Raw genomic sequence first — 18968 nt, 5'->3', positions numbered from 1 at the left:
TTTTAATATAATATATCATAATAGGCAAGTTATATTTAAAATATTTTTAAATATTATAAATTAATATGATTTAATTTAATTGAATTTATTATATAAATTTTATATATTATAAATTTAATATATAAATTTCAATTAAATATATATTATAAATTTTAATATTTGTTATGTTGCTAAGATTATAAATATATTAAAATTTATAATATAGGTAATTTCATAACAAACACACAATTAAATATTTAAAATTTCAAAATACATAACAATTTGATAATTCTGATAATTAAGGTTCATAATGATATATTATTAATGAAGTGTTAGTTGTCTGGTGAAAATATTTTAAAAAAATTATCTAAATTGTTTATGATTGTGTATTATCTTTAAATATTAAATATTAGTATGCTTATTAAATTATTTCTAACAAAATTATAAAAATACTAATTTTAATTTTCTTGTAACTAAAAACATAATATCATAAAAATTAATAGTAATTATTATCGTAATAAAAATATTTAACAAATTAATATGTATGTTGAATAATAAATTATAAGATGGAAAAATAGAGTATTCTAAAGAATATTTTTTTTAGTGTAAGAAATGGTGTTTCATGGTTGGAGTTGAAAAAAAATTTAGTGATAGAGTTTGTGGTTGGAGATGGTATCATGCACCTCTCTCGCCGCGGTTCGCCTACTCGCTCCTTCTCGTTCTCCTCCGATCCAGTGATCCACTGCTAACCCTAATCCATCTGAAGTTTTTGGAGTTTTGGTCGATTGAAAGGTGCTCCTTCTTCAACCTCTCCTCCCATCTTCTCCGAAAGCACCGTCTTTTTTAGATGTCTCCGGATCTACTTCTGTATCTGTAAAGTTTAGTACTGATGCAATATTGTTGCTAGAATCGTAATTCGATTTTCCATCAATTAGATAGCGTATTTGTTGGCTCGGACACGGCGAGTTGACTTGGAACTAAGATTGATTTCTGCGGAAAAATTCTGATTTGTTCACAGATGATCCGTTCTATTTATTTGATCCTACACATATATATGAGGACCACATGGAGCTGCATTTGCTTTAGCGCTTTATTTTATCTTGCAGTTTTGATATGATAGATTAAGATTGTTGTTAGATCTTAATCCTTATTTCCCTATTGTTTTTCTTGCTCATCAGACAGAAGTTTGATTGATCTGCGCTTAAGGCATGTAAGCTGTGAATTCTGCGGTTGCTCAAACCAACCTCCTAGAACTTAGGAATCGGAGCAGTGTCTCTAAACATTTGTGAGCGTTACTATTCCTCTCCTTGAATGTTTCCTACCTTATATTTTTCAAGCGGATTCCTCTTTTTAGTTATGGAATTATTTCATGGTTGTTATTTACCTCGTTGTTATTTACCTCATTGTTCTTTGATTATGATTCTCACTACATCCTTAAAGATGTGCTAGGAGGTAAATTTTGTTTAATGTCAAGGCTCGGGGGAAGTACTTCGGTATCTTGTGCCAAGTTCACTTCTAATTTCCCTTAACTTTGGTCTTCAGAAAATTGGCAGGCCATCAAGTTCATTCGCCTTATTTAGTCTTATATCTGATGTCATCAAGTGGAATTTTTCTCAATCTATTCATATTCCAGTCAAGAAGTACAACGATGCCGAAAGTATAAAATGTTTCACTGAGGCATATCTTCATGATCTGAATTTCCCCAAAATTGCTTGATCATCCTATCTAGGATGTCAACTAATGTCATTGTCCTTAATTTCAAGGAATTGAATTATGCATGTTAATGAGTAAGACATAAAACAAATGCATCTTTTCAAAAGAAAAAAACTATCATACTATATGATGCATGTAGAACATGATATTTAGCATTAAGAATATATGATATGATGTCATAGCAAGTGATAGGGCACACAATCACGGTATTTGCAACTCATAAGAAAATACCTAGATTTTCATTCAAGTTTCAATAACTAAATACTATGTCAAATGTACTATTCGACATATTTGACCCTATATCCCTTTGGATGTGCCAAAAACTCAACTTAGCACATCTTTTAGTTCTATCCCATTTGTGCCAATTTGATTAATCTCAATACCTCAAATTTCATTGGCACACTTTAAACTCTCTAAGTGTAAAAGTCAACTTCTCATTTTTAAGATGTCACAATATCTTGAAAAATGCTCAAAAATGTCAACTTCACTATGGTTGGGTCAGCTACCCTTCTAATTAGGATTGACATACCTTATACCCATCTAGTGTGAAGAGAACACACTCTTAAGAACTCAATACCTATTGATGCTCCTTGAGTGTACTAGGGATAACTTCCATAGATATCTTCTTAATGACTTTCCTAGGTTTGTTAGAAGTCTTAGTCATACTAGTCTTCTCAAAGTCAACTCGAGGGATAACTTCCCTTGTAACCTTACCTTGGCTCCTGGACCTAAGCTTAGTTTCATAGTCATATGGAACTTTATGATATGTGGACATATTGTCTTTGGACTTGGATTTGTATCTCAAACTCCTCTTGTCTATAGATGACTTGCTTTCCAAAACCTAGGTTTTGCTTTTTGGACCCTTTAACTTCATTTGTCATTTTCATAAAGGACTCTTTCAATTTATCAAGTCTTTTCTATCCTTAAATCCTTAAATCTAGATTTTTCATGATTGCCCTGAATATTTTTTTTTAGGTATATATCTAAAATTGCTTAGGATTTTTGCCTAAACCATTTTCTACCTTCCTATCCTTAGGTAAGATTGTTCTAGCATGAAATGATTTGTAATTCTCTTTAGAATTTTCATACTTTCTATTTGCATGATAAATAACATTAAAATGATAACATTTATTTCTAGCATACTTTTTATCATGGCGCAAAGAGATACCATTAACTAATGATACCTTAGTTTTGCTTTTAAAAGCTTTCCCTTAATTTGAGCGTCCTCCCTTGTTCTTAGTTGAGGACCTCCTCTTTGGACATAGACTTTGATAATGTTCCTTGTGATTGCATAAGAAGCACACAATGTGCCCTTTCCCCTTTAATGCCAAGGAGCCACGATTGACCCCTACTGAATTGATTAAGCCAATTGATTCAACAACCTTTTATTTTGACTTAAAATCGCCTTCTATTCTTGTTTTCTCGCATGTTTATCCCTACAGAACTTGGCTCGGACTTACCGTCACTACCACACGCCTCACGCACTAAACAAGTAAACCCTCGTCTTCCCTGCGACAGACTCCACACGGCATGCAAACGAAACCCTCATGGTCTAATCGCTGCCCCCTTCCTGTGGGTTGTGATCTCAGCCTCCTCCTCCTCCTCCTCCTCTCCGTCGACAGTCTCCGCTCAACACCCTCTCCTCTCCTGCTCAGTCCCTTCAAACCCTTCAATTTTGCCACTCCTTTTCCTGTGAATTGCGATCACTGCTGCCTCCCCTTTCATCGTCCGCTCGGTCGTCCCTTCACCCCGAAACCTTACCCTCCCTAGGCTCTTCCTCTGCCAAACACGTATCCTTTTGTGATCTCAAACCATCGAAGTTTCAGATATCTCAAATTCTCCCCGAACTCCCCTCTCTTGCACCCTCTCAAACTTTGTTTAGGTATCCGGAGCTTGCTATGCTTCCAGTCCCTACCTCAAAATCATCCAAAGAAGATAACAAAACGTATACATTACCTCCTCGCTTATATATTGGTTGATCAATGCTTTTTTCTCAAATGTTTCATTGACTTGGTATTTTTTATAATTACGAGCTCATCTGAAATATGCAGGTGCTGGGATGTTACATAGATGTTATTCCTTCATTAACTTCTACGCGAGATTAGATTATTTATACTAATATTCAATTCAAAACTTGAACCTCCTCTCTTTCACCCTCTTCAATTTTCTTTATATATCTGGAGCCTGCTGTGCTACCACTCTCCACCTCAAATTCATCTTGAAAAGATCACGAATCAGGTACATTGCTTTCTTGTCGCTTATTAATTAGTTGGTTATTGGTTAATGCTTGTTTCTCAAATAATTCATTTACTCGGCTTGCATCATCTATATTTTTTTGCTGGGATGATTACATGGATGTTATTCCTTCATTGACCTCTAAGTGAGATTAGAATATTTATACTAATATTCAATTCAAAATTTGAGCCTCTAGACTTGCTAGTTAAAATTCAACTGATTTAAATTTTTTATAAATTTAAATTTGTTTTTATTTTAAATTTTAAATCTTTTTTTTTTAATATTTTTCAATGTGGGCTGGGCATAGCCTGTACTGTACCCAACCCACATTGTGCCCGACTTGGTTGGTTGGCCAATCCACCACTACGAGACCAACCTGTGAACCAAGCTGAGTCTGACATGGTCATCAGGCCATGCCAGACATGGCCGAAACTAGGCCCGGTCATCGATGGCCTGGTCTGATTGTCAACTCTAGTTCACATTTGATGCCTAGATTCTTGAGGTGTTTATCCCTAAGTTTCTATAGCCCTTTAGCACTTTTAAAACTAAATTTCTGATTCCTACCTCACATATCTTCAAACAATCAGACCCCCTTCCCTCTTCCTGGCCTGCATCAATATGTTAACAAAAACAACATGTTAAATATGCTTACCTTAGCCTGCGTAACACAGACAGCACTCATAGCCATTTTGATGTCAAAGAACACAAAGGCTGTTCTCTATTCTCAACTAAGAAAATTGAGCACGTAGTTTCTTTTTTGTATTCTTTATATTTTCTGTTAATTGACTGTTGATACATCCAACTAGAGTTGTAGTTTGTAACTACAACTAATACAATTAAGGTTTGTGTTTGCGCAAAATTATGCTGACTTTCAGAGTTTAGTTGTATAGTATGTTGGTGCAGCGGGACCGGCAAGAGGGGGACAAATTGCCTGTCACTGAAAAAGTATACCCTCCTCAAAAAACTTTAACTCAAAATGAAAGCAACAAGAGTATTATAAATTAAATGATAGAAACAAAAAGAGAGACGACTCAGCTATTTGACTTGGTTAGAACCGAGACGGTTGTTAATCCTAGGCGGTTGGAAAGCGCACTAGAAACGTCTCCTTCTTTGAAGGCAGAGAAGCCTTTTACACTTTGAGAGCACAGAAGTTGCTAAGAATGAAAGTACAGAGTTGTTGTCTCGAATAGCTATTCGAGATCCCTTTATATAAGGTTCCAGAACTTATCAGATCACCTGATCTTCGGGATCAAGTTTTGACTCGAAAGGGATCGGTCGACCGATCCCTAGGTTCGGTCGACCGAACCTGATGAACTCTCCCAGCTTTCCGTCTGGATGCAGGCTCTGTGGATCGAGCTTAGGTTCGGTCGACCGATCCATGCGTTCGGTCGACCGATCAGCCAACGGTCTCCCTGAGCCGGCCCGATCAGAACACTCGACTAGGTCTTCTGGTTTATCTTCGGTTCGGTCGACCGATCAGAGGGTCCGGTCGACCGATCAACCAACGGCTGGATGCTGACGTGGCTACGACGGCTGGCTTATGAAGATAGGGGTTCGGTCGACCGATCATAGCGTTCGGTCGACCGAACACTTGTCAAGTCAACTCCTGGTTGACTTGCTCTGGTTCGGTTTGCATGGGTGATTTCGGCCAACCGGAATAGGGCTCACCCGAACCCAATTCCCGGTCTTCTCCTCGATCAGTCTTCCGTCCCGACTTTATGTCCCTCGAACGTCGCGCATGTTCTTCTCGCCCACCGGTATACTCTTCTGTAGCTCTCTCATCCTTCGGACGTACCGAGCCCGTCGGCTCCCTTCTCGTGTCGTCCTTCTCGCTAGCTGCGTCTTCTGCTCGACTTCCTGTGCTCCTAAGCTCCTGCACACTTAGACACAGGGATCAAACAAACATGACCTAACCTAAACTTGGTGATCACATCAAAACAACCACGGGGTCCAATAATCTCCCCCTTTTTAATGTGCATCAACCCAAGTTTGAGTTAGGGAAAAACAAGCAAATAGTAATTTTAAGAAAATTACTAAACTAATATTTTAAGCACAAAAAATAAAGTTTGCACCATAAGGTAAAAAAAAATATTAAAGAAAAAAAGTAATTTTCCTAACTTCCCCTAAACTTGTCACTTAATTCTCCCCTTTTGATCACAGCAAAAACGGGGTAAAAATAATTTTCTAAGTCATTTTGGAAAAAAAAATTTGCTAAGTGAAAATTTAATATTATTTTCAGAAAAACTTAGCTTAGATAAATCTAATTTCAGAAAAGATCTTAAGTAAAGAAAAATGAGAATTTTTCTAAGTAAAACTTTCAAGAAACATTTTTCTAGGATAAAAAAATATTTTTAAAGAATTTCTAAGGAAATGTTTAAAAACTTTTCAAAGCATTATTTAATTTTAATTTTAATGCTTTTATCAGAAAGTTAATTAAACATTTTATTTCGATATTTCGGCTTCCAGGTCGTGACGAGGCACTAGGCCTTCTTGGTTATTGGAGCAACAATCACTTCCTTAGACAAAGCTTCCATAAAGAAACTCATTGTTTAATTTTCTCACTGTAAGTTTTTAACTAAAAGAAAAATTTAAAATAGCAAAGATTTTGGAACTTAGTAAAGGTTCCTTCCTACAGGGTTGGTCAAAAACTTAAGGGGTACATATCCTTTAGGTATTCTTCTAAGTTGGCCCTGATATTTTCTTGTATACCAGTTTAATTTTCCATAAACATTAATTTTTGAAAAGCATTAGTTTTTAAACATGAATTTTCAGTTTTCAATTTTTCAATTTCCAAATTTAATTTCTCATTTTCTAAATTCAAATTTTCTAACATTGTTTTTAAATTGGCAATTTCTTCTTCTGATTTGACTAAGTCTTTAGTAAGTACTTTGATAAACTTAAAAGACTGAGAAGGAGTGAGATCACGTACCTTACTTACCTCACTTGGTGATGCTCCTCCTTCATCGTAACTTTCTTCTTCTGATTCTCCCTCTTGATCAATGCTCATCTCTGAGTCCGAGTCATCTTCGAAGAGATGGTTGGCCACCCGTGCTAGCCCCGAGAAAGCTTCGGCTTCTGACTCGGAGGATGAAGAATCATCCCATGTAGCCTTCAGGCTCTTGCGTGTAGAGGGCGTCGGTTTTTTAAGCTTCTCTTTATTCTTTTTCTTCAGTTTGGGGCAGTCATCCTTGATGTGTCCTTCCTTGTTGTAGTTGTAGCATCGGACCGTTCTTCTGTTGCGTTGATGCTTTCTCGACTGCGATTTAAATTTATTCGTTTTAACAAATTTATTTAGCTTTCTTACCAATAATGCTTCTTCGTTTTCATCGATCGAGGCTTCGGAGTCAGAACCGTTTATTCTTGCCTTTAAGGCAATGTTCTGACTAGTCTTCTCTACTCCATTGGGCTCTGCAACTCGAGATTCGTGAAGTTCAAAAGTAGAAAACAAATTTTCTAAAGTACTTACCTCGAAGTCCTTAGAGATGTAGTATGTATCTACTAAGGACGCCCATTCTGGAGTTCTGGGGAAGGCGTTGAGCGCGTACCGGATAGAGTCTCGGTACGTTACTTCTTCTCCAAGGTTGCTTAGTTGAGTTATTAGCTCCTTAATCCTTGCTTGGAGTTGCGCTACCTTCTCGCCGGTGTTCATCCGGAGATTCGTTAGTTGTGTCCGAAGGATGTCACGTCTCGCTAGCTTTGCTTCCGAGGTACCTTCGTGGAGTTTTAGGAATTTATCCCAGAGGTCTTTTCGGAGTCATAGCTTCCGATCCAACTTACCTCCTGGGGCGGAAGAACGCTGAGCAAGTGGAACTCAGCCTTTCCGTTAGTCATGAAATCAGCCTGCTCCTTCTTCGTCCATTGACATTCTTCTTTGTCTTTTGGAGCTGCAAAACCATATTTCATTATAATAAGAATGTCAAAATCCGTTTTAAAGAATACCTCCATTTTTCGCTTCCATGTAGCGAAATCTCCGTCGAACTTTGGGGGATGAATGTTCGCGCCGACCATTGTCCTGATCTTTATGCTTCAGACGACGGTTAGTCCTTCTGAGGCTGTTGGGCTCTGATACCACTTGTTGGTGCAGCGAGACCGGCAAGAGGGGGATGAATTGCCTGTCATTGAAAAAGTATACCCTCCTCAAAGAACTTTAACTCAAAATGAAAGCAACAAGAGTATTATAAATTAAATGACAACAACAAAAAGAGAGACGACTCAGCTATTTGACTTGGTTACAACCGAGACAGTTGTTAATCCAAGACGATTGGAAAGCGCACTAGAAACGTCTCCTTCTTTGAAGGCGGAGAAGCCTTTTACACTTTGAGAGCACAGAAGTTGCTAAGAATGAAAGTACAGAGTTGTTGTCTCGAATAGTTGTTCGAGACCCCTTTATATAGGGGTTCCAGAACTTATCAGATCACCTGATCTTCGGGATTAGGTTTTGACTCGAAAGGGATCGATCGACCGATCCCCAGGTTCGGTCGACCAAACCTGATGAACTCTCCCAACTTTTCGTCTGGATGCAGGCTCTATGGATCGAGCTTAGGTTCGGTCGACCGATCCATGCGTTCGGTCGACCGATCAGCCAACGGTCTCCCTGAGCTGGCCCGATCAGCACGTTCGACTAGGTCTTCTGGTTTATCTTCGGTTCAGTCGACCGATCAGAGGGTCCGGTCGACCGATCAACCAACGGCTGGATGCTGACGTGGCTACGACGGTTGGCTTCTGAAGATAGGGGTTCGGTCGACCGATCATGGCGTTTGGTCGATCGAACACTTGTCAAGTCAACTCCCGGTTGACTTGCTCTGGTTCGGTTTGCATGGGTGATTTCGGCCAACCGGAATAGGGCTCACCCGAACTCAATTCCCGGTCTTCTCCTCGAGCAGTCTTCCGTCCCGGCTTTACGTCCCTCGAACGCCGCGCACGTTCTTCTCGCCCACCGGTGTACTCTTCTGCAGCTCTCTCGTCCTTCGGACGCACCGAGCCCGTCGGCTCCCTTCCCGTGTCGTCCTTCTCGCTAGCTGCGTCTTCCGCTCGACTTCCTGCGCTCCTAAGCTCCTGCACACTTAGACACAGGGATCAGATAAACAGGACCTAACCTAAACTTGGTTGATCACATCAAAACAACTACGGAGTCCAACATAATATATTCTATATTGTTATTGATCTTCATTTGCAGGACAAAGGTGTCTAATGGAGAGTAAAAAATTTTCTTTGTCAAGGAATAATCAATTTCTTGGAACTCCTATCCTTCACCAGTTCTTGCAACCTTCTCTTAGTTACTTGAAGTATAACCTTTGCTTTTTGCCAAAAGGTATTTGCCTCCTGTTCAGTCGAGCTCATTATTAGCACAAGAATTCACTTGGCATCTAGGAGTTCATAATTTAATCCACATATTAGAGCATCCATATTTCTTGTGTTTTATAAAATGTGTTTGAATGTCTCATATCTTGTTTAGAACATGGATGATCTAACTTTTTCCTGATTTCAGTGAATAAGGCAAAAGCTTAAATAGGCATGCTTGTGTAATGCATCGTCTTATCTGTGTAAAAGTTGTGTAGTGCAGCCTGATATTTGACATACCATGATTATCATGCAGGATTTAAAGTTTCAATTACCAAGTGTGCAATGAAATCTTATAAACTTTCTGATCTTACTCACAACGAGGTTAAATCTCTCAAAGCTCGTCCGCGTATTGATTTTTCATCGATTTTCAGCGTAGTAAGTTGGCATTCTGTCAATTGACAATTTTCATTGCAGTGAGTGCCTGATTAGTTTGCTATATTTTGATCCTTAAGTGTAGGTTGATCCAATTGTGGATGATGTACGCTGCAGAGGAGATGCTTCAGTAATAGAGTCAGTGACTTACCAATCTTCTCTTTATCTGTTATATCTCTGCTTCAATAATATTGATATGAAAATTATAATGTTAAAGGTTCCTTGACACTTTTTATCCAGTTATACTGCAAGATTTGACAAAGTTGTACTCAATAAAGTTGTTGAGCTTGTTTCTGATCTTCCAGATCCCGAGGTATAGGCTGTTTAAAGTATTTATTTATTTCTGATGTAATTTCCCCTAAAAGCTCTAGGTCCAATTCTGTCCTCTTTAGTGTTGATATAACAATCAACGATTTAATTTTATCATGATTAAATTGTCAAATGAGTAATTCTACCTCAAACTTAAATTGTTGAATGTGTAATTCTACCAAAGTGTGCACTTGACATTCTTGGTTAAGTGTCCATTATTAATATGTAATTCTACCATAAGCTTAAATGGTTAAATATGTCATTCTATCTAGCGTCTGCTTGACAATCTTTAAGACAGGTAATCTCTCATTTAATTCTCCTGTACCACACTGTTTTTTTCCACCAACTTTGGATTGTAATTCTTATTTTGCATAAGAGTTTAATGTTTTTAAAGTTCTCAACATAATTTTTCTGTGTAATTATTTGTCTATATTCTATCGAGTATCTAAATGTGTCATTTGGAACTATGTCCCCCAGAGATTTTTTATACAGTTCAGTAACTTTTATCATTCACACATAACTTGTATTCTTTGAAGGAAAAAAACTGACTAATCTTTCAATCAATTGTACAAAGGCTTAAGTTTATTTTTCTGTCATTGTTAAGCTTGATCCTACAGTAAGAGAAGCGTTTGATGTGGCCTATGACAATATTAATGCATTTCATGCTGCTCAAAGGATTCCTGAGAAGGAGATTGAGAATATGAAAGTAAGAATAAGGCACTAGCCTTCTTTCTCTTGTTTATTTTCCTTGTACTTGTGACTAAATTCATAGAATGAACATGCATAGGGGGTGAGGTGCAAAAGAATAGCACGGTGCATTGCATCTGTTGGCCTTTATGTTCCAGGGGGTACTGCAGTCTTACCCTCAACTGCTTTGATGCTCTCGGTGGTATAGTATCCTTGTTTACAATATCCAATGTTGTAGTCATAGTGAATTTTGACACATTTAGGCAAAAGGATCTGGTTTAACTTTCAATTTATTTATGTATGCACCAGCCTGCACAGATTGCCGGGTGCAAAACCATTGTTCTAGCAACTCCGCCTGGTCGTGATGGAAGCATTTGCAAGGTAGCCTTAAAAAATAATCTATCATCACTATCCCTACACTGGTTTTCCATGTTAAGACATAGGTTAACATGATTATGTGACAACAGGAAGTGTTATATTGTGCAAAGAAATCTGGCGTCACCCACATTCTAAAAGCTGGGGGAGCTCAGGTTCGTCAATTTCTAACCCTTTTCATTCTTTTTTTCTCAACAAGTCTTTTCTCACAATGGTATCTATGCATTCTATCTTAGGCGATCTCAGCGATGGCTTGGGGAACATCATCTTGCCCAAAGGTAATCCTTACAAACATCTAATACGTTGATTGCAAACCCTCACCATTGAAAGCTGCATCTCTTGTTTGGCAGTATTTTCAAGTTTCTTCTGTCTTTGCTTTATCTGGATTGTAATTTTGTGCTTTGTATATGTAGCTTGATTTTGAGGTGGTTTCTCTTTTATCATTTTGGGAAACTTAATAGCGATAGGTGGGCATCTTGGCTAGAAAGAGTAGGAACTAGGAACACTAGCACTAACTCATCTTCTACTTTTACAAACTTTTTTACAGGAGAGCTGTCTTGCATACAAAATCATCATTTTTGCAATCTTGACCACAAACTATTATTCTCATGCTTCAATTATATATATACATATATATAAGTTTTTTCATCATTATGAGCCTTGTTTCATGAACATGATACTATATTACGGTGGATTTTGTTGCCTGAGCATTGTGTACAAATTTCTCTGCTGCATTCTATATTTGAATCTCTCATTTAGTTAGTAGAAAAACATTTGGAATGTAGGGGTTCTGAACCAACGGAGTTAGTGTTGCTTATTTTATTTCCGTTGAGTAACTAACATTTAATTAAGCTTTGCACTCAAGATTTCGATTTGTGTATTTCAGATATCAGCTATTCACTACCCCCTCCTCTAGCTGTTGTGTCAATCCTACATATCATACATGAACAAATATACACCTATATGAGATTCTCTTGTGGTGCAGGATCTCCCTACTAACTCAATCTTTGTTTTCTGTCAAGCTTTTAATTGATACTCCTCTCCATTTGGTCTAAGCATTATGTAATATTGATTGCACTTACTTTTACGTCTATGTTTTAATTGCTTTTTTCAGGTTGAAAAAATTTTTGGGCCAGGAAATCAATATGTTACTGCTGCAAAAATGATTCTTCAGGTATGATAATAATTCTGTAGCCTCACATTTCTATGAATATTGCTCTTATCGTTTGATTACATCTACTTACCTTGTTTTAGTCCTATGCACAAATGATTTTTTCCTTGTCATGAGGTACTGGAAATGTAGTGATCAAATCAAATCAAATCAAATCTGTAGTATTAATTATCTTTTTTTGTGGTGATTTTTGGAAGAAGATAATATGTTAAGTAAGAAGATCAAAATGTAACAGATAATATGGCCACTCCTTTCTAGATCTTTCAGGAATGAAATGACAGATCAGTTGGCTCTTCTGTAAACAATTAGCTCTTTTCCCTTTGCAGTTAATCAGAAACTTGGAGCTATAGGTCAGATAAGATTCGTTAGGAACAATCATTCAGTTAAATCCCTGCCTTAAGAATAAAATTGAATCCTGTACCTCAGGTACTGTTATTTCCTGGAAAAGTGATTAACAGAAACACAGGAACCCAATTTTATCAAGAAAGTTTCATAGCCAGTGGGAACTATAATAATGTTTATGTTCTTAGCTTAAAAAATTGTGACATTGATAGCCTCTAAATAGTGAATGCAAATATCATTTTTGAGCTGTTAAAACTCGACTCAGGATTGGAGTGGAAACAACTACATCATTGCCCAAGTAATACACAAATCATCTACCATCAATTTTCTGACACTTAAAAGGATAAATCTGCTTTGACCTATCAACTTGGGTGTTATTTATTTGTTTCTCCCTAATTCCGATAACCTTTGCCAGTGTCGTGGCTTCATTTTTGATTCCCAGTAAGGTGTTCAATTGGTATGGATATCTCTCATAGATATTGTATTAGAGATATGTCTCTACAGTAGTTAAATTTCTGTTCAATCCTCATAGCTGTTCATTTTGTTGATCACGAAGAGAATGATCCTTGGTGAATACTTTGGCTGATTTGCAGAATAGTGAAGCCATGGTTTCCATTGATATGCCTGCCGGCCCTTCAGAGGTGCTGGTCATTGCCGACAGACATGCCAATCCAGTTCACATAGCTGCAGATCTACTCTCTCAGGTGCAGAGTCTTCTGTTCCATTGTGTCTGTGTTATTAATGTTTTTTGTTGTAATTTTCAGTAGCTGGAATTTATTACCTGAAGACTTGATAAAAATCCACAATGAAACCTTTCAAATTGCTATAAGTATAGTTGTCCCATGGGTTTGGTGCTCTTCTTTTATAAAATCGCTAATTTTACAGGCAGAACATGGTCCTGACAGTCAGGTAGTTCTTGTCATTGCTGGAGATGGTGTCAATGTTGATGCAATTTTAGCTGAAGTGAGCAAACAATGTGATAGCCTTCCTAGGGGAGAATTTGCTTCAAAAGCACTTAGTCATAGCTTTGTTGTATTTGCCAGAGACATGGTTGAGGTTGGTCATTGATTGATACCTGTTATTTGCTCAAGCAACCCATAATACTTTGAAACTAAATTTATTTCTTATCGACATCAAAATTTACCTTCTGAATTTTTAACTATAATTTTCACACATTGTTTTGGTTGCGTCTGGGTCTATCTCAGTACAATTGAAGTTTAGGATGTCATTTTGGCAGGCAATTTCCTTCTCAAACATGTATGCTCCTGAGCATTTGATCATCAACGTCAAGGATGCCGAAAGGTGGGAGGGCTTGATTGAGAATGCAGGTAAATAGTTTGGTTCTCTTGTTAGAGAGATCGATTTACTCTTGATTATGTCCAACACAATAAATTCACACCTCAAGTTCTTGTGGGTCATTGCAGGTTCAGTCTTTTTAGGACAGTGGACACCCGAAAGTGTTGGCGACTATGCAAGCGGAACCAACCATGTCCTTCCAACTTATGGGTATGCAAGAATGTACAGTGGTGTATCATTAAACTCATTTCTCAAATACATAACTGTGCAATCCTTAACTGAGGAAGGACTCAGAAAGCTTGGACCCTATGTAGCCACTATGGCTGAAGTTGAAGGACTAGAGGCTCACAAGAGGGCCGTCACCCTTAGGCTTCAGGACATTGAAGCCCCTGTGCCTTCTTAGCTCAAACTGTTAGTTCCAACGTTTCTCAAACTGTTTAACTTTTTTTTTCCCCCCGTTTGAGTAAGTTAATATGATATTGTAAAACAAAGTGTTTATTTTCGAACCTTTCACATTGAATCTCTCTTACTGCGTAGGATCAGTGAATTGTGATTTGGGCTGCTGCAGCAAGTTAGTTCCAAAAATTTACTATGATGTTTGGATAATAATGTTAGTGTAAATCCTTGCAGTAAACTCGTTGAATTTAGTAACATAAACCAAAATCCGAATCTTATTTATCACAAATAGTTAACCTATATTTCTTAACAAACTCTTTTTAAATGTTTCTTTCTTTATAAAATTTCTCACAGTTACTCCAATTCCCAAACTTAATCACCAAATCAACGTTCTTCTCTACCAGGCACACGCTAAACGGCAATCCCTTGGGCACCTGCTGCTCTTCCCAGTATCTTCACAGCCATGTATCTATCTGCATAATCCCTCTTTAGATAATAAGTCCGGACTAACTGTGAATGTACCTCCTCTTGTGCCAAAGAAAAATGCACGAGTGAAGTTTTGCGATAGAAAAATGTTATGCAAAAGAATATTAAAAAAATGCTTAAGGTCAATATGATAGGGTCTATAAAAAGTGAAATGATGAAAATACTTAAGGATAAACACAATATCATAGGGCCTATAAAAAGAGCATAGATCTCTTGGACCGTTTTTTTTATGATCTAGGAGATGTGTCATTCGTATTTGCGATCGGATCGTGGTCGTGATTGGCCACAAATTATTGTGATCCCTTCCTGGGTTCACCGTCCCCACCAAGTTATAGTTTTTGTTCGGAGCGGACGGCCGAAGGCCTCCTCGGAGCGGACGACCGAAGGTCTCCTCGGAGCAGACGAGCTAGGTTACTGGGCGCCGAGCGAAGGTGTCCTCCGGACGGCCTCCGGTCGCCCACTCCGAACAAAAACTATAACCTAATAGGGACGATGAACCTAGTAAAGGATCGCAACCATTTGTGACCGGATCGCGATCACGATCCAACCGTAAATACGAGTGACACATTCCTTGGACCATAAAAAGTAGTCCAAGAGATCCTGCCTCTTATAAACAGTGAAATGATAGACTATAAATTTATGTGTGATATTTTTTTAAGATTTTTTTCAATGCATATCATTGCTCTTTCCAATCATAACACAAAGTGGAACAAAGATAGCACAAAGTTAGCGATCGTATGTATTACTATAACAAGATTGATGACACAAACTTCTAACACTCCTCTTGATGTCTCTATTACAAAACTTAAAAAACATTAGTCGATAAATGGCCACATTAATCATCAATTCAATTGATAAGGCGTATTAATTAGCCATAATCCCCTCTTTTAATTCTCTTCGTAACCCTTTCAATTGCCACGCGATATCCTGCACCAACTGCATTCCCTCGGCTCCATGCCGCAGCGCGGCGAGGGCCTGCCGGAGGAACTCCCGATCTTCTTCGATCGCCTCCATCCTCTGGGTCAACCCCGACACCTCGTCCTTCAAGCTGCCGATCTCTGGATCTTCTTCTCCGGTCTCCTCGCCGGCCAATGGAGGCGGCGGCGGCTGCTGCTTGGCGGAAAACAGAGCGAGTTTGTTTTGGAGCTTCTTTAAGCTATCGGACACCTGAAACTTCTCCTGCTCGAGGTTCAGTAGCAGATCCTTGGCGCCGCAGGCGGCGCCGCAGAGCTTGACGGCGGCGGTGGAGGAGGAGTCTCTTCGGAAGGTTTCGAGCTCGGCTTCCATATCGAGGCATTCCTTCTCGCGCTCGTCGAGCAGCTCGTTGAGCTTCTCGATGGCCTCCTGGTCGTACTCGGCCTGCTCTTCGAGCAGGCGGAGGTACTGCGAGGCCTCCATTTGCATCGCCGCCTTCTCCTCCTGCAGGCGCGTGATCATCGCCATCGCCTCGTTCACCGCCACCGTCGACGCGCTCCGCTCCTCCTCGAGCTCCTTGCAGAGCGCGCTGATGGACTTCCTGTCCATCTCCACCTGCTGCTTCAGCCGGGCGATGGAGGTCTCGCCCTCGACGTCGGACACGATGGCGGCGAAGTCCATGCTCGAGTTGCATCGGCTGATGGAGAGCCGGCTGGCGAGGTTCTGCAACGCCGCCGCCGAAGCGTCGCTGGACTTCAGGTCGTCGATTCTCGGACTAGCAGTGGCTTCGTTGCTCCACAGCGAGTCGAGCGCCCGGGAGAGGCGCTGCTTTAGGTCCTCCTGCGCGCGGGAAGACTCCTTGCCGGCGACGACCTCGGAGAAGCGCGGGGAGAGAATGAATCCCCTGTTTCCTATCGCCTTCTTGAAGCCATTGCCCCGGACGGCTGGATCAAGAACAAGCCGTTCGATCAAAAACAAGCAAGAATCCTGGACAAATCATGGAATTAAACGAAGGCTCAAAGATTTTACATGATTCGATGGATCGATGGACTTGTTCAGGATTGTTCTTGACTTCTCCGTTTAACTTCATCGCGCCGCCGGGCGTGCAAGGATGGATCAATTTCTCGGGCACTTTCTCCGTCGATGCGGTTTTAGGCGAGGTCCGGTAGCTGAAGGGCATGCTTGGTGGCAGTCGGCGCCGCCATCTGGATTTCTCCTTCGCGGCTTTGGTCGCACGTGACTGAGGATATCCATCGCAGTTCTCCGAGAGCGACGCCTCCGAGTCGGAGTCGGAGGGCAGCTTCAGCTCGTCGTACGGTTCGACGGCTCTTTTCGGTTGCTTCTTTGGTGTCGGACGCTGGAATGTGCCGGAGCAGCATGAGCACACGCTCGTGCCGGCGGGAGTTGGTCGGAGTTTGTGGTTCGACGACGGCGGAGCGTGGTTAGGAATGCCGCCGTCTCCATCGCCGTTGTGGTCGTCGGGTTTCAGCTTGAGATTTCTCCCGAGGAGAGTGTAGGTCTCGTGGCAGGTGGCGGAGACGGTGGTGGAGGAGAGGAGGCAGGCGTGGCACATGTCGCGGAGGTCGGCGAGCTTCTTGTGGTCGTGGCAGTAGACCATGGAGGAGATCTCCACCTTGTGTGCATGGCAGAATAGACGCTTATAGAAGCCGTTTCGCTCTCCGCCGCCGAGGAGGTTGTCCAGCCGGGAGCAGAGGAGACAGGGCGGCGGCAAGTTGCAGAAGCGAGCGAATCGGGTGGCGAGGTAGGCCAAGGCAGCGTTGTAGAGGAGGAACGCGATCAGGAAGCATTCGCATATGGCGGTTTTGTAGAAGGAAAAGAAGCCGAGAGATTCAGCGGCGCCGGGCATGGCCGGAGAGGGAACATAGAGAAGAAAAAGAGAAAAGGGAGAGGAAGCCTTCCTTATGGAGGCAGGACGTACCCCCTCTCCTTCCGCTGCTCCTCCTTCCGCGGCCTTTGCGTTTGCCTTCTCTTAACTCCGATCCTCTTGTCCGCCATGGCAATTCGATGGCTTGCTTAAAATTGGATGGCGGAGAAGCGACGCACGGCCGCCGGAAACGGCGACAGCGGCGGACGACGAGGGATGAACCGCCAAAAATAAAATAAAGAATTGGGGAAAACTTGAAACGAAAGCTCATTTTTTATTTTGGAAAAATAACTTTAACCCTTCTATTTTGTATCAAGGAGCATTTTGTCCGTGGTATTTTAAAAATAACATTTAACCCCTTTTTTTTTTTTTTTTGCCAAAGTTAAATATAAAAAAGATTAGAAAATCTTTTTAATATTTTTTAATAATTTTAAGAGAGAAAAATATATTGAATTGATGTGAAAAATGATTTCATGTCTTCAAAGTTGACTCTTTAATAGTTGGATAGTTGCCTCGTTCGTATATATAAGGAGAAAAATATATAAAAAGACAAAATAATATAGAAGTATCCAATAATAATGTCCTTCGTCACTCGCTATATGTGATTGATGTCAATTTGTCAGTACATTCAATTTCGATGTCCTACAAAGTAAAGCTTGTCAGATGAGGATTGGTATTGTCGGTATTATCTTCTTTGATGGTCAAGTCAGTGATGAACTAAAATATGAGACTCCCATGTATGCATGTATAAAAAAACAAAAGAACTTGAGGAAGAAGAAAATTTGTCTTCGCGTAAGAAAAGAAAATTATATCTTCATCTATTTTCATAGAACCTTATATAATCGTGAACAGGAGAAAATCTAGAATTTTAAATTTAAGAGATGTAAAGAAAATAATTATTATACATTATATTCTAAGGTTACATAATCCGGGTGACAAAAATATATATTTTAAACTACTTACATTTATTTTATTTGTATAATTAAGTATTAGATTTTATATATTTTTAGAGATTACATATAATTTATTAATTTTAATTAGTAAATCAGTAATCATGCACGTATTAAAAATATCAATTAAAGTCTTGAATTGTTTAAAATTAGTTCAGGTATTATTAAAAAAATAAAAGTGGACATAAATTATCAATAAATTCAATATATATATATATATTTTTTAAAATTGTTAAAAAATAACAAAAAGATAAAAAAAATATAATTGTCTTTTATATATTTTTTTTTACATTTAACTTTAGTTAAAAAGAATTAAATGTTATTTTTAAAATACAGAGGATAAAATATTACTTGATAAACAAAATAGAGGATTAAATGTATTCTTCCTCTTTTAATTTATCAATAGGACGCACTCTCACATTTTACTGAAATTATTTTTTGTTTTTAAATTTATTATAACAACTTATGTAATTTCAATCCCATAACTATTAAATATAATATTTATTATTATGTA

At 39.2% G+C, this 18968-nt stretch overlaps 2 protein-coding genes across 5 annotated transcripts; one reads left to right on the top strand and one right to left on the bottom strand.

Annotated features, from left to right (window-relative positions):
* The first annotated feature begins 631 nt into the window (after positions 1 to 631).
* LOC122005987 (histidinol dehydrogenase, chloroplastic-like) lies at positions 632 to 14373 on the top strand. Of its 4 annotated transcripts, XM_042561279.1 has the most exons (16): positions 632 to 771; positions 1158 to 1264; positions 3744 to 3930; positions 9524 to 9645; positions 9728 to 9780; positions 9883 to 9955; positions 10556 to 10657; positions 10739 to 10840; positions 10948 to 11019; positions 11106 to 11168; positions 11250 to 11291; positions 12128 to 12187; positions 13120 to 13230; positions 13412 to 13582; positions 13764 to 13854; positions 13951 to 14307. In XM_042561279.1, the coding sequence occupies exons 4-16, from the start codon at positions 9553 to 9555 to the stop codon at positions 14223 to 14225; spliced, it is 1308 nt and encodes a 435-aa protein (XP_042417213.1). In that variant the 5' UTR covers positions 632 to 771; positions 1158 to 1264; positions 3744 to 3930; positions 9524 to 9552; the 3' UTR covers positions 14226 to 14307. The 4 variants fall into 4 exon arrangements, with proteins under 4 accessions (XP_042417213.1, XP_042417212.1, XP_042417211.1 ...); XM_042561278.1 differs by lacking the exon at positions 3744 to 3930; XM_042561277.1 differs by lacking the exons at positions 632 to 771; positions 1158 to 1264; positions 3744 to 3930 and adding an exon at positions 9082 to 9238 and having other exon boundaries at positions 10739 to 10837; positions 13951 to 14373.
* A 1117-nt stretch (positions 14374 to 15490) lies between these two features.
* On the bottom strand, positions 15491 to 18556 carry LOC122003818 (myosin-binding protein 1-like). The gene is made up of 2 exons (XM_042558816.1): positions 16649 to 18556; positions 15491 to 16563 (listed from the first exon to the last, which is right to left on the bottom strand). Exons 1-2 carry the CDS (start codon positions 17484 to 17486, stop codon positions 15569 to 15571), a joined length of 1833 nt encoding a protein of 610 aa, XP_042414750.1. The 5' UTR covers positions 17487 to 18556; the 3' UTR covers positions 15491 to 15568.
* Between the last annotated feature and the right edge of the window lie 412 nt (positions 18557 to 18968).

The sequence above is a fragment of the Zingiber officinale genome, chromosome 7B (genome assembly GCF_018446385.1).
Source record: "Zingiber officinale cultivar Zhangliang chromosome 7B, Zo_v1.1, whole genome shotgun sequence".
Taxonomy (NCBI): domain Eukaryota; kingdom Viridiplantae; phylum Streptophyta; class Magnoliopsida; order Zingiberales; family Zingiberaceae; genus Zingiber; species Zingiber officinale.
Note: the sequence above shows the minus strand (reverse complement) of the source record. Positions and strands in the feature narration are given on the sequence as shown.

Excerpts from the sequence above, each read along its gene's own strand:
- LOC122003818 (XM_042558816.1), bottom strand. The coding sequence starts at position 17,486 with ATGCCCGGCGCCGCTGAATCTCTCGGCTTCTTTTCCTTCTACAAAACC. Across the intron at positions 16,564-16,648 it reads CCATCGATCCATCGAATCAT|CCGTCCGGGGCAATGGCTTC; the intron begins GTAAAATCTTTG and ends TTCTTGATCCAG.
- LOC122005987 (XM_042561276.1), top strand. The coding sequence starts at position 9,118 with ATGGAGAGTAAAAAATTTTCTTTGTCAAGGAATAATCAATTTCTTGGA. Across the intron at positions 9,239-9,523 it reads CCTTTGCTTTTTGCCAAAAG|GATTTAAAGTTTCAATTACC; the intron begins GTATTTGCCTCC and ends ATTATCATGCAG. Across the intron at positions 13,855-13,950 it reads GGGCTTGATTGAGAATGCAG|GTTCAGTCTTTTTAGGACAG; the intron begins GTAAATAGTTTG and ends GGGTCATTGCAG.